The sequence below is a fragment of the Heterocephalus glaber genome, unplaced genomic scaffold, assembly GCF_053883595.1.
Source record: "Heterocephalus glaber isolate CG9 unplaced genomic scaffold, H.glaber_assembly_v1.0 deba00000738, whole genome shotgun sequence".
Classification (NCBI taxonomy): domain Eukaryota; kingdom Metazoa; phylum Chordata; class Mammalia; order Rodentia; family Bathyergidae; genus Heterocephalus; species Heterocephalus glaber.
In genome coordinates, this window is record NW_028258161.1 from 16486615 (window position 1) to 16499000 (window position 12386).

General features: G+C 47.9%; 1 protein-coding gene and 1 pseudogene across 3 annotated transcripts in view; one reads left to right on the forward strand and one right to left on the reverse strand.

Annotated features, from left to right (window-relative positions):
- The window catches only part of Dclre1c (DNA cross-link repair 1C), a 36842-nt gene extending 31175 nt beyond the window's left edge, over positions 1–5667 (reverse strand). The window contains exons 1-3 of one of the 3 annotated variants that reach the window (XM_004861763.3): positions 5463–5632; positions 5126–5309; positions 1337–1388 (exon numbers count right to left, since the gene is read on the reverse strand). In XM_004861763.3, coding sequence (XP_004861820.1) covers positions 1337–1383 — 47 coding nt within the window. In that variant the 5' untranslated portion in view covers positions 1384–1388; positions 5126–5309; positions 5463–5632. Of the gene's footprint in view, positions 1–1336; positions 1389–5125; positions 5310–5462 lie in introns of all 3 variants that reach the window. The other 2 variants (XM_004861762.3, XM_004861764.4) reach the window with 2 other exon arrangements.
- Positions 5668–5673: 6 nt separating this feature from the next.
- LOC101700498 (mitochondrial nicotinamide adenine dinucleotide transporter SLC25A51-like) lies at positions 5674–10709 on the forward strand (annotated as a pseudogene).
- The last annotated feature ends 1677 nt before the right edge of the window (positions 10710–12386 follow it).

The window sequence follows — 12386 nt, forward strand, 5'->3', positions numbered from 1 at the left end:
GACACTCAGACACTGGGGGTTATGTTTCCATTTTAAGGTGCTTTGTTTGGGATGATTCATTATGCAGCCACGGACAGCTGATACACAGGTTCTGAAGTCAGACAGATCTGGCTGAAATCCTGGTCCTGTCGCTTATGGGCTATATGACACCGTATAACTAATTTAACCTCTCTGGCTCCTCAGTTTGCTCATCTGTAAAAGAGAAATAATAGTATCTATTCAAATGGTTATGAAGAGGCTCTAATGAGAAGGTCAGGTCCAAAAGAGTAGAGATTTCATTTGCCACACACTGTATATCCTCAGCTTCCATGGACGGCCATCATAGGCACTCAAAAAATGCTTGCACTAAGAAATTCACAGCGCTTTTGACAAGGAAATAATGCTTAACAGTCTGCTGCCAAGCCCCTCTGCCATGTTTTGGCCATAAGATGTTCTGCTTAAGCAATGTAACTGCTTGAGCTGCAGGATGTTCCTACCAGATGTTTCAAGAATGTCCTCTTAACTCCACCTCTCCGTTTCTATGAGTATGCTCACTCATACATGGGCCCACCCCCATCCACAAGATCTCTGTATCAGGCTGCTTCCATTTCTGTTTGAGGCTCAGACTTCAGAGTCCGAACTCCTCTGAGCCCACCAGCGTAACAGTTTGGATCCCTCCACCTCTCCGAGTGCCACCCTCAGTTTCTCCACCTCCAGAGACCATGGCTGCAACACTGAGCTAGCTCACTTCATGGTAACAACTTCAAGATGGTAAGTATTCAGAGAACACTAGTTATCATCATCTGCTATTGATTAGCCAAGAAGCCCGATAGCTTCTGGTTCAGAAATCACAAGGGGCCTTTCCAAAGGAATATCCAGAGAATTTAGAACTTAGTAGGCAATGGCTGAAGAAAAAGAACCCAAGAGTTCAATTTTAAGAAAAGACACAGTGGTACCACAGGACTGATAACGAGACACCTACTCACACACACACGCTCTCTGCCAGGAATGAAAACACACAAGTTCCTGCTGTAGCCAACATCAGGGATAAATGCCACAAATACAGCGTTGAGTGAAAGCAAATAAAAGAGAGCCTATTCGGTCTGATTCTACTCATATGAAGTTCAAAGACAGAGTCAGCTCATGATGACCACAGTCAGAACAGGGTCACCTCCGGGAGGAGGCAGAGAGCCTGGGCTATCTGTGCTGCTCAGTCTCCCCAGCTGCCCAGCAGGGTTCGCTCTGTGCACATTCATCAGACTGCCCCTGACTACGGTATGCATTTTTGTCTTGCCGTCCTCCCTCAACTTCAATGTCTACTTCACCACACAGACCCACACACAGTAAAGTAAATTACCTGCACTCCAACCTTCTTTTCAAAGTCGGTGCCCTTAGTCCTTTCATGTGATCTAAAAACGAAAGAACTGAAAATCAAAAACACATTCTTTTTTCAGAAAATTCGTTAGCCCAAAGAAACTGAGCCCTCCCTTAGGTCCCTATTAGGAGAAAATACTTCTTCTAAGGTCACTTCCCAGAGGATTGATTCACAAGGCTTCCAGCTCCTTCTCCTGTAATCAGGGCAGGAATCACTAAAAGTTGCCTGGTCCTGAGCCATCAAAAGCAATTTACAGAGTGGGCCCCTGGCATCCCAGGGCAGAGTCTAAACTGCGGTGTGCAGCCACCGAAGGGGACAGCTGCTTCCAGCCCCTCCCTCCACTCTGCTTGCAACTCAGCCATGCCTTGGGCCATGCTCTGCCAGACCACTCAGTGCTGCCCACCTATGCAAACCCATCCAGAAATTCAAAGCTTGTTTCCGTGGAATCTGCTGGCAACATTCAAGCTGAAGCCAGGCATGTCCCATCTCCTTCTCAGCATTGTGGCCACAGGACAGAGAGGTGGGAGGTCACCAGCCACCCTGCTCCAGTCCCCAAATGAACAAACGCGCGTTAACAGTGAAGTCCAAGACCCATCAAACAGACAGGGCATGCTAGTCCATTCTGGACCCTTAGTATCTTATGGAGCCTGGACGATAATCACCAAACACTGCTAAATTAAACCAATTCCAGCCACTTAATTACCATCACACACACACACACACACACACACACGCACGCGCGCGCCTTTAATTCTTCAGTTTATAATTGAGGACTTTTGTGGCGTTGAGTGGAGTCCTGTGGATTGAACACAGGGCCTTCACACTGAGCTAAATCCCCAGCCTTTTGAAATTTTGAGAAAAGGTCTCACTAAGTCACCAAATTGCTCTGGTTGGTCTCAAAGTTTCAATCCTCCTGCCTCAGCTTCCCAGAGTGCTGGGATTACAGGTGTGTGCCAACATCCTCAGCTTATAACTGGGAATCTTTAAACAAGAAAGAACACAAGGCAGTTACCCCTTCCCCACCCCAAGACAGGCTGCCAGCCCCTCCGTCATACCTGGTCCAGGCTTGAGGGCTGTGGGAATGTCCCAGGGCACGTGTACCAGGCACTCAGTGTTTCTAACGAGTTTTCATGGGGCAAAAGGAGGCCGTGAGGACTCTGCTCAGGCCCCAGGCTAGCTCAGCAGGTAGCACCCTACACCTGCTGCACATGACCCCCGCCCTCCGCACTGAGTCCCTTCCTACCTGGTGGTCACACAGTGTGGCTGATCAGCTGCTTTCCGGAGAGCTTTCCTTTGGACTGGAGGAAATCATCTGCCACTGTCCCCAAAGGGTCTTTCCCAGCAGAAGGCCCTGTCTCAAGCCAAGGGCACCCTCTCACCTCTGCACTTACTGATGCTCAGCAAAGCCTACTCTGAACGCAGCGTCAGGCTCCAGGCAGCCCACGGCCCATGCTCAGTTATGTCCAAAGTGATGCTGACATGTTTCCATCCCTTCTTCTCTAGCAGAAGAGTCCTTAGACTGCCAGCTATTCTGCACTAGTCAGCTCAGGCTTCCGTAACAAAATAACAGAAGCGAGATGACTGCAAACAGAGAAGCAGTGTCTCACGGCTCAGGCAGCTGGGAAGGTCAGGACCAAGGCACAGGCGAGACCCCTTTCCCTCTTTCCTATGAGACCAGCGCCCTCGAGGGCACCGGGGGACAGCTGAGCCCTTTCTCTGACAGCCTTAATCACCTCCTGGAAACCCCACCTCCAAATACAGTCACATAGGGACTAGGGTCTAAACACACAGATCTGGGGAGACTGCTCCCAACAAAAGAACTCTTATGTCCGCAAAAAGCCCGAAGCTACTAGTGAGCAATGCAAGAGACCTCCAAATGCAGAAGGTGCACTCTGGCCCTTGCTGAGTTTACATCCTGGCTGAATAAACATGTGATCAGAAAACAGGAAAATTCTTACACAATGCTCCTCAGTAGGAAGAGTCAACTTCTTGCTTAATGTACAAACATACAATGAGCTCACAAATTCCTTTAGATGAATTACTTCTCCAGACTCACTAATCCTAAACATGAAGGGCAAGCTCCTAAACTATACTTTAATCACTGCTATACTACATAAGTTTTGTTGGAGACTACTGATTCACTAAGTGACAAAAAAGCCAAAGCAATATGAAATTTAATCACAGTAAGCCACCCTGCTGGCCCATGCCTACAGTCAATCCCAGCACTTGTGAGGCTGAGACAGGAAAACTGCTGTGAGTCCAAGGCCAGCCTGACCTACACAGCAAGATCCTGTCTCAAGAAAAAAAATGTCATCACAGTAACTGAGCTCTGCTGGATGCAGAAAGCCCTGTAATCAACTAATTAGGCTGTAATCCACCAACTGGGTGACCAACTAAGCTGTAACCAAGGAAGCTGTTTTCTGTGGGTCACTTCTGCTTTTCTATAAATACTGTTAGATCATATTGTTACTTGAGTTCTCAGAACCTGCTGTTTCTAGAAGCTTCCTGATTCACAAACTGTATTTTGGTTTTCTTTGCTCAGATTCTAAGTTTGCTTGGTATAGGGAATGTTCCTTTTAACAGCTATTACATTTCAAGTGCAGACATTCAACACCAAAAAGTAAAAACAGGGGCACCCTCATCCAGAAGTTGGCTTCCCAATAAAAACAAAACAAAACTGAAAATGTTATTTTCAAGAATGAACAGAGCAGTTTTGAGGGTGATAAAACAGAATAAACTTGGCACCGCACCTGCCTCGAAAGCGCAAAGTCCTGAGTTCAAACCCCATTACCAAAAATAAAATAAAATAAACTTTAAAAAAATTTTTTTTAAAAAGAATGAACAGAGCAGCCCAGTGTGGTGGCACATACCTGTAATCCCAGCACACAGGAGGCTGAGGCAGGAGGATCACAGAAAGTTTGATGCCAGCCTGGGCTACACAGCAAGACTTTGTCTCAAAAGCCAAACAATAGATAAATAAATATATAAACAAACAGTGCAGGGCATGGTAGCACATACCTGTAATCCCAGCACTTAGGAAGCCAAGGCAGAAGGATCACCACAACTCTGAAGCCAGCTTGGGTTACATACTGAGTTCAAAGCCAGTTTAGACTACAAAGCCAGACTTTATCTCAAAAAAATAAAACAAAATAAACAAGAATAAACAGACTCTCAAAGAGGCTCAAAGTGCTATCTGGCTGACATAAAGAGAAGATCCAGGTTTTCCTCCTTTGGGGTAACAAAAACAAAGAGGCATTTCCCAGAAGCAGCAGCACCGACAATCTACACCGGGTTAAAGTGATTCCCACGTGCAGGACAGCAGCTGATCCTCATGCCAACCTTGTAAGGACAAGCAGTGTTCTGGTATCCACAGTTTACTTTAAAATACTCCTGACCACTGGAGATGTGTGCGCGCGAGGGTTTGTTACCGCGAGTCACCCTTCCCCAGGGGCTTGGGGACGCCCTATCCCTGCTATTCTGGAGGCCACACTGGAAGCGGGGCTGCTGGAGTGCGGCGATTTACCTCTGCTCAGTGCCTACCGTGGGGCTGATTAGCACAGTGAATTGTAAAACTGCTTCGTTGGTAAAGTTGGTGACGTTTCAGGGTAATCGATTTTGCAAAACAGGCAATGACTGTGCAATTGTTATTCACGCTCTGAGAACCGGCAGCTTCCTGGACCTGGGCACCTAGCCCCAAACCAGGCTCAGTTGGATGACCCTTAATCCCTAACGTCTCCATCCGAGAAATCGTAGCGAGCTGGCGCCACCTACCAGCTACATCTGCACCCCGCCACCCCGTCCCGGAGCAGAAGACTTCACGCCGGCAGCAGACCGGAGACCTAAGAAGGGGGCGGGGTGCACTCGGTCCCGTTCACAGGCCGAGTCTGACGCCTGGGCCTGTGCGCGTCTGCTCTACCTCAAGTTCGAGGTCGGTCCGAGACCTGTTTTCTTCACACTGGGAAGGAGAACAGGGTAAACACGGGGAAGATCTGACCCTCGCCGGCCCCGACCGGCCTCCACCAGGAAAGCTATCTCAAGGCGCAGGAGCAGGGCCTGAAGCCCGCGCAGTACCCGGCCGGGAGAGGCGAGCGGCGGAAGGCGCACTCACCCTTGTGGCAGTGCGACAGGAAGTAGGCGCGGGCCCGCAAGTTCTCCCTGTCGAAGCGGTCTATGGAGACGGTCGGGTACTCGGCCATCTGTCCCTGGAAGGAGCTCATCGCGCCGCAGGACCGACCCCGGGCCGCCGCAGAGACCCGGCCCGCGCGCTCGCCTCCACTTCCGGAGCCTGCACGCAGCCTCCCCGTTGGCCGGCCGGGCGGAGCCACGCCCAACCAGAGAGGCGCCGCCGAGCCGGGGGCGGGGCCAGCGCGCCGGAGTCCGGTTCCGCCTCGCGAGGCGCTGGGCAAGTGGGACCGGTGCCCCGAAGTCGGCCCGCGGCCGCTTTTCCACGCTGCGACCCCTCTCGCTCGTCTCTTCTCCCAGGTCCCGTCTTCCGAGATACCCAGACTTGTGTAAGGAAGTCGCCTCGGACTCCTGCTGTCAATTCTCTTCCCTTATCTACACAGCCTGCGAACGGACTGAATGAACACTCTGATGATTGAACTCGGATGCACGCTCTTAGTGTTGCGGCAAAGGGAGTCGAAATGATCTTTCAGAGACAGGAGACTTGGGTAAAACAAAAAAAGGAAGTTTATTGCCGGGCAATGGCCAACCTCAGGCAATGAGTCCTTATGGGCTGACCAGGAGTTAAGACAGTGTCTCCTTCTTACACCTTCTACAGGGCAGTTTAACTTGCGGTTACACACCGGAATGCGGCAAGGGCATGATAAAGCAGCACTAGGTGGCAAGGGCGGCGTAAATTGCGATTACAGGATGTAGCAAGGGTGTGGTACAGCAGCATTAGGTACGGGGTACTTAGGTAGACACACTTCAAGGCTAACTTCTGATCTCTCCGGGAGCAGGCTGCCCGCGCAAGAGGAAGGAGGCCCACCCGGTTTCCAAGCAGGGACAATTTCACACAAGTTTCAAACAGGGTTTTAGCACAGAGTTCATTAACAAATATTTTACAGTAATTATCCATTCCAAATTAGGTTTGGTAGCTCTTTCTGCCTCATTAGGGCAAACAGTAAAGATCCCAACGTCTTATCTGCCAGCCACCCCGCCCCCTTTTGAGTTGTACTTTTAGGAAATTAGAAGGATCTGTAAAGAAAAAAATGGATGATGGGGAAAGAAAGGCCCCAAACCTGTGAGGACCTCAGGTTCCAGGAGAGCAGAACGTGGCAGTCACTCCAGAACGGAAACCAAGGCAACCCCTGCCCAGCAGGAACACTCTCGTGGGAACCAGCCTCCCTGGAGCTCAAGAACCTCTAGCCAGCACCAAAATGATGCTGTGCCGGACCCTGGCCCACCTCATAACTCAGACTGGCACTGTCTTCTGTGAGACACTGTTCTGGACCACATCAGAGTGAGTCCTCCAGTGGCCCAGGCTTGAGTCCTCACCCTGTCCTCTCTTAGGTTCTAACTCTGCCCGATAAACCCACCTGTCCCCCACATTGACGTGTCCTGAAATTCTTCCTTGAGGAGTCAAGAACCTACTAGGTGGGCCAAATTAAGGTCCCCATTTCCTGGCTCGCAGGCTGTCCTGCTGACAGGCGGGCAGCACTGGGTGTGGGGCTGGTGGCTGTGGCCATGGGAAATCCAGGTATCAAAATTGACTCCAGAAAAGAGAATCTAACAGACCGGTAGCGATGGAAGAAGTTGAGAAAGTTACCAGAAACCTGTCATTCCCTACAATACAAGGCTCAGCTGATGTCCCAGTTTAAAAAATCCTTCATGAACAAGAGAAATCAGAAGCAACATGATGGATTCAGAAGCTCATGAAAAGAGGCCACCAATCCTAGCATCTTCAAAACAAGACACATCACCTCACGTTACCAGTGCTGGTGAAAGGAAGCATTATTTGTGTGGCTGCTGCACAGCTTTCAGCAAGACAGCATCACATCTCCAGATCAGAAGGTCCTTGTCGGCAGCAGCTTTATGCAATCACAACCTGGATGCAGTACTTCAGTTGAGGAGGGATGGATTTTGAAATTTTTATTGTGGAGTCCTTCCCCCATGAATGCAGAAAACAACTACCCCAGCACTTATGTTTGGTCTGTAAGAGGATTTGTCTTGCCTTCTCCATAAGCACGTTGGTCCTCCAGAGTTTGCAACCTGTGGTGCGGCTGCCATACTTGTAGGGACAACAGAAGCCATTTTTACTCCATTGGAAAGAGTTCAGACATTGCCTCAAGACCACAACCATCATGACAAATTTACAAACACTTATCAGGCCTTCACAGCACTGAAATGCCACGGAATTAGAGAGTATTACTGAGGCTTGGTGCCCATTCTTTTCCGTAATGGGTTCAGCAATGTTCTTTTGTTTGACCTTTGAGGTCCCGTAAAGGAGCATCTGCCTACTGCAGCAACTCACGGTGCCCATTTGGTTAATGACTTCATCTGTGGCCTTGTACCGGGTGTCATGTTGGGGTTCCTGTTTTTTCCAGTTAATGTTGTAAAAACTCGCATACAGTCTCAGATTGGTGGAAGTTTCAGTCTTTCTCCAAGGTTTTCAAAACAATCTGGCTAGAACGGGACAGGAAACTGACAGACCTCTTCAGAGGTGCCCATCTGGATTATCACTGGTCCCTCATCTCTTGGGGCATAATCAATGCAACTTATGAATTCTTGTTAAAGATCATATGAAAAAAATCACCAGTGAAGTGCCATGTATCAACTGAAGAGACCTGAGAAAAATGCAGTTTAACTTAGGTCCAAATTGGCCCTGATACAAATTGGTGTCATTGAGTCCAGGCCACAGTGAATTATGGGAAAACTGTTTTCCCTGAGCATCCACAAAACAGAATAAAAGGGTTCAGTAGGAAAAAAAAAAAAAAGGTCCCATCTTCTATTCAGGGAATCTGCTTGGGCCCCATCTGGTGACAGCTGCACCCTTCTCAAACTCGGTTTTCTCATTTATAAAATGGAAGTGATGAGCCCCGCCCAACTCGATAAACAAAAGTACATTATAACAATCAATTCTACTCAATGCTAAGTGCTCAAGAAACATCAGGTATTGGCCGGGGATTTAGCTCAGTGGTTCCACTGCCTGCCTCGCAAGGTCCCAGTTGGATCCTCAGTACCAAAAAGAAAAAGAAAGAAATATCACGTATTGCAGGGTAGTTAGCTCAGTGGTCCCACACCTGCCTTGCAGTGCAAGGTCCTGAGTTCGATCCCCATTACCAAAAGAAATATCAGGTATTTACTTGGCATCTCTGATGGGTATGCACCGTGCTTGAAACAGGACGTGCCTGAAGGGTTAGCCATAGTCCATCAAGGGTGCACAGTCTGACAGGAGAAACCACCAAAGCACAGGGGCAAGGGTTTTACAGGAGCTTTAAGTGAAAGTGTGCCTGGGGCATAGGGGGCAAGTAGAGACCTCAGTTTTGCAAGGAAAAGGGTCCCTGTGTTGTGGCAAGGCGAAGCAGCTCAATGCTGAGTGTTGCCACTCAGCGTGATGCCTCTGGGTCTCAGCTATCAGAATTTGAAGACTTGAGAATCCAAACGTCACTTGAAGAGATGGAGAAGAACCTTCTATTATGCCAGTGGGCTCAGGAGAATTCGTACTCCAGAAGTCTGAGCACCTGACCAGAAATGGGAGCCTTCTTCTATCAGGATCTAGGGGTAGGCGAGTGCTCACTGAAGCAGGGGGGCAGAGTTACAGAACATTCCTGAAAGGGCAGTTCAAACAGTCCAACAAAACATTTTGATACTGTGGGCAGGAGCTCTGCGGCACAAACTGTTGCATTTCTGGAACAAAACATTTTGTGGAAAAAAACATGGAGGCAAGGCAAGGGGGTGCCTATCTTATTGTGTATTATCGCTTGATCTCATAAGAAAAGCTTGGGCCAAGGCAGTGGTGCACATCTGTAATCCTAGCTCTGTGGGAGGCTGAAACAAGAAGAGCATAAATTTAAGATCAGCCTGGGCAATTTTGTCAGGTAAAAGGGCCAAAGACCAAGACCAGACCAGGCCACAACAAGCCTTTATTAGGGGAATAGATCTGCCGGGCTGTCTCTGAACAAAGGAGAGACAAAAGCAATATGGCTGGGGCAGGGAGAGTCTTTTATAGAGACTGGGGTGGGGTTTGTAGGGGCAGAGGTGGGGTTGAGTGAGGGAGTGACTAGGGAGTGGAGGAGCCGGTGATGTCACTAGGTGGTAGGAGTGTAAGACCGAGGGCCTTACCAAACGCTCCGAGGAGCTGACTGCAGCAAAGAACACCCAGGAAGGAACACACGGACAAGTTGGAAAATAAAACAGACCTTTATTAGTCTGGCCAGACGGCACTCCCAAAGCAAAATAGCTTAGAGAGGCAACTGGCTCAGAATCTGAGGCTGTTTTTATAGGGGGTTGAGGGGGAAGTTAACATATAGAATTAAAGAAAAGGGGACAAAGGTTAGTGGTCAACTGTCACGTATTGATGGTCAGCAGACATTTGCAGCTTGTTCTAAAAATTGTGGTGCCCGGAATATAAGTTCCAGGCAAACAAGGAGTTGAGTAGTTTACTTTGGGACTTTAGGTCTGTTACAGATTTTTATCTAGTGTCCCAAAACTAACAAGCATCTTTATCCATTAACTCACATTTAATCACAATGGGGCTGAAGAAAAGGAACAAAGGTTATGCAGTCCCACAGGAGGTGAGCGAGTATTAGGTTACTTTCTAGGTGGGAACAGGGGCATACTGGGAAGAAGGGTTTATTCTTTGGTGGGAACAACCATCTTGGCATGATGTTACACAGGGGAGGGGGCAAAGTACAATAGGAAGAGGGCAGCTACTATACATAATAGCTGCTGAGGTGGTGGAAGACCTATCAAATTTACCAAGACCCTGTCCCAAAATTTAAAAGGGGGCCTGGGACTGTAATCAGTGGCAGAGCATTTACCTAGCATGTGGAAGGCCCTAGGTTCAACCTCACAGAAGAAGGAAGGAAGGAGAAAGAGAGAAAAGAAAAATCTTAGACAAGAAGGTGAATTTAAGTGTCAGGATATATCATGTACAGGTGCAAGTTCCCTATGATAAGTGTTATCATTATGTATACCTAAAATATACCAATAAATGTTCTGATTAAAAAGAAAGTGAATTTGAGGTCAGCTTCCAGGTCCAAGAACAGCAGAAGCCCCTACAGTGAGCTTTTATTCAGCCGAGCACTGCCGTCCATCCCTTTTAACCTAAGTGTTGGGCTCAAAAAGAGTGAAACGGGACTGCAAAGGTAGGTCAGGCCTGAACCAGCTAAGGCTGTTAGGACTTTGCACACCAAGCCAAGTGCGTTAAGCTTCAGCAGCAGCGGGCAGCCTCAGTGGGTCTGCACAAGGTAGGACAGGTGAGATTAGAACAGTATTTCTCAGTCTGTACCCTGGAATAGCATCACCAATAATATTTAGGAACTTGTTCCGCCAGAGCTACTGAATCAGAGACTCCCACAGTGGGGCCTAGCAATCCTGCTTTCAACACACCCGCCTCTTAACTGCTGCTTGCTGCGGTTAGAACACTCAGGTCTAGGGTAAAGAAGCAAAGTAAGAAGCTACTTCAATACTTGAGGAAATAGATAGTCAAGATTGCTTTATTCTTTCAACAAGTAGACACTAATCCACACAATGCAAATACAGCAATTAGCAAAGCACACGAAAACTTCTAAGGGATTGCACATTCTCATGGAGATAATCACTATCACCTAAAGTTCCAAACACTGCAAGTATTTCTTCTTATCAGATAGGTACCATGTTTGAGGCAACTGAGGTTCAGTAAATCGACTCCAATCCACGCAGGCCACTGTGTTCTTAGCACAGCACTAGCCACCGTGCAATACTGTTCCTTAGGTCTCAGACATGATCAGGCCTGAGGGACAAAGGGGATCAAAGCAAGCTTTGCCAGTTATAGTTAAAGAAAGAAAGACCAGCTCGGCATGGTGGGCAAGCCTGTAATCAGCACTTGGGAGGCTGAGATGGGAGGATCCCCTAGGGTTCAAGGGCAGCCTGGGTTTAAAAAAAAAAAAGACTTCAATGTAGAATACATTTATAATCATCTACTGGGTCTCAGATCAAAAATGTCCCTACACACAATGAAATCTTAAGGTCAAACATTATACATAGCTGCATGCACTACCTGGTGCACCAAAACTTCACAGACACTTAATTTTAAACAAGACATTCAGCATTCCTTGTTACCATGCCCTATGGCCCACTGATTTCTTTTTCTTTTCTTTCTTTTTTGGGGGAGGGGACAGGGGCTCACTATATAGTTCAGGCTGGCCTTATGTAGCCCATGCTGGCCTTGAACTCACAGTGATCCTCCTGCCTCAGCCTCCCGGGTGCTTCGTTTACAGGCATGCACCACCACACCCAGCTAGCCTACTGATTTCAAAGACAAAAAGAAAGAGAACTATCATTTTAAGATGTACCCACATAGGACTAAGACCTTAACTAAGGAACATTCCCAGAGGCAATAGAATCTAAAGTACCCAACTGATGAGCTCAGGTACCAAACAGACACTGGGAAGGCTTCCCCAGACCTTACACAATTCAGGTGGGGGTCTTTCCTTATCTTACTTACCTTTGAAAGGACGAATGAGAATTGAATAGACCAGCAAAGGCAGAATATTCTAACAAAATTATGGAAATAAAATTTAAACTTTCATTCAGCCCAACTGCCATCTGGGCCCTCGATGCCCTTTCCCTTGGGGGTGTACTTTCACCATGAACTGCTTCACTTTACAATAAATTCTGCCTTTCTTTCACAACACTTGTCTGTATCTTCACTGAATTCTTTTATCAAGAATGCAAAGACTGCCGCCAGGCATGATGACACATAGCTGTAATCCCAGCGCTTTGCAAGCTGAGGCAGGAAGATTGCTTCAATTCAAGGCCAGCCTAGACTACATACAGAGATCCAGTCTCAGAAAAAAGAATGCAAAGACCAAAGATCTCCCCTGCC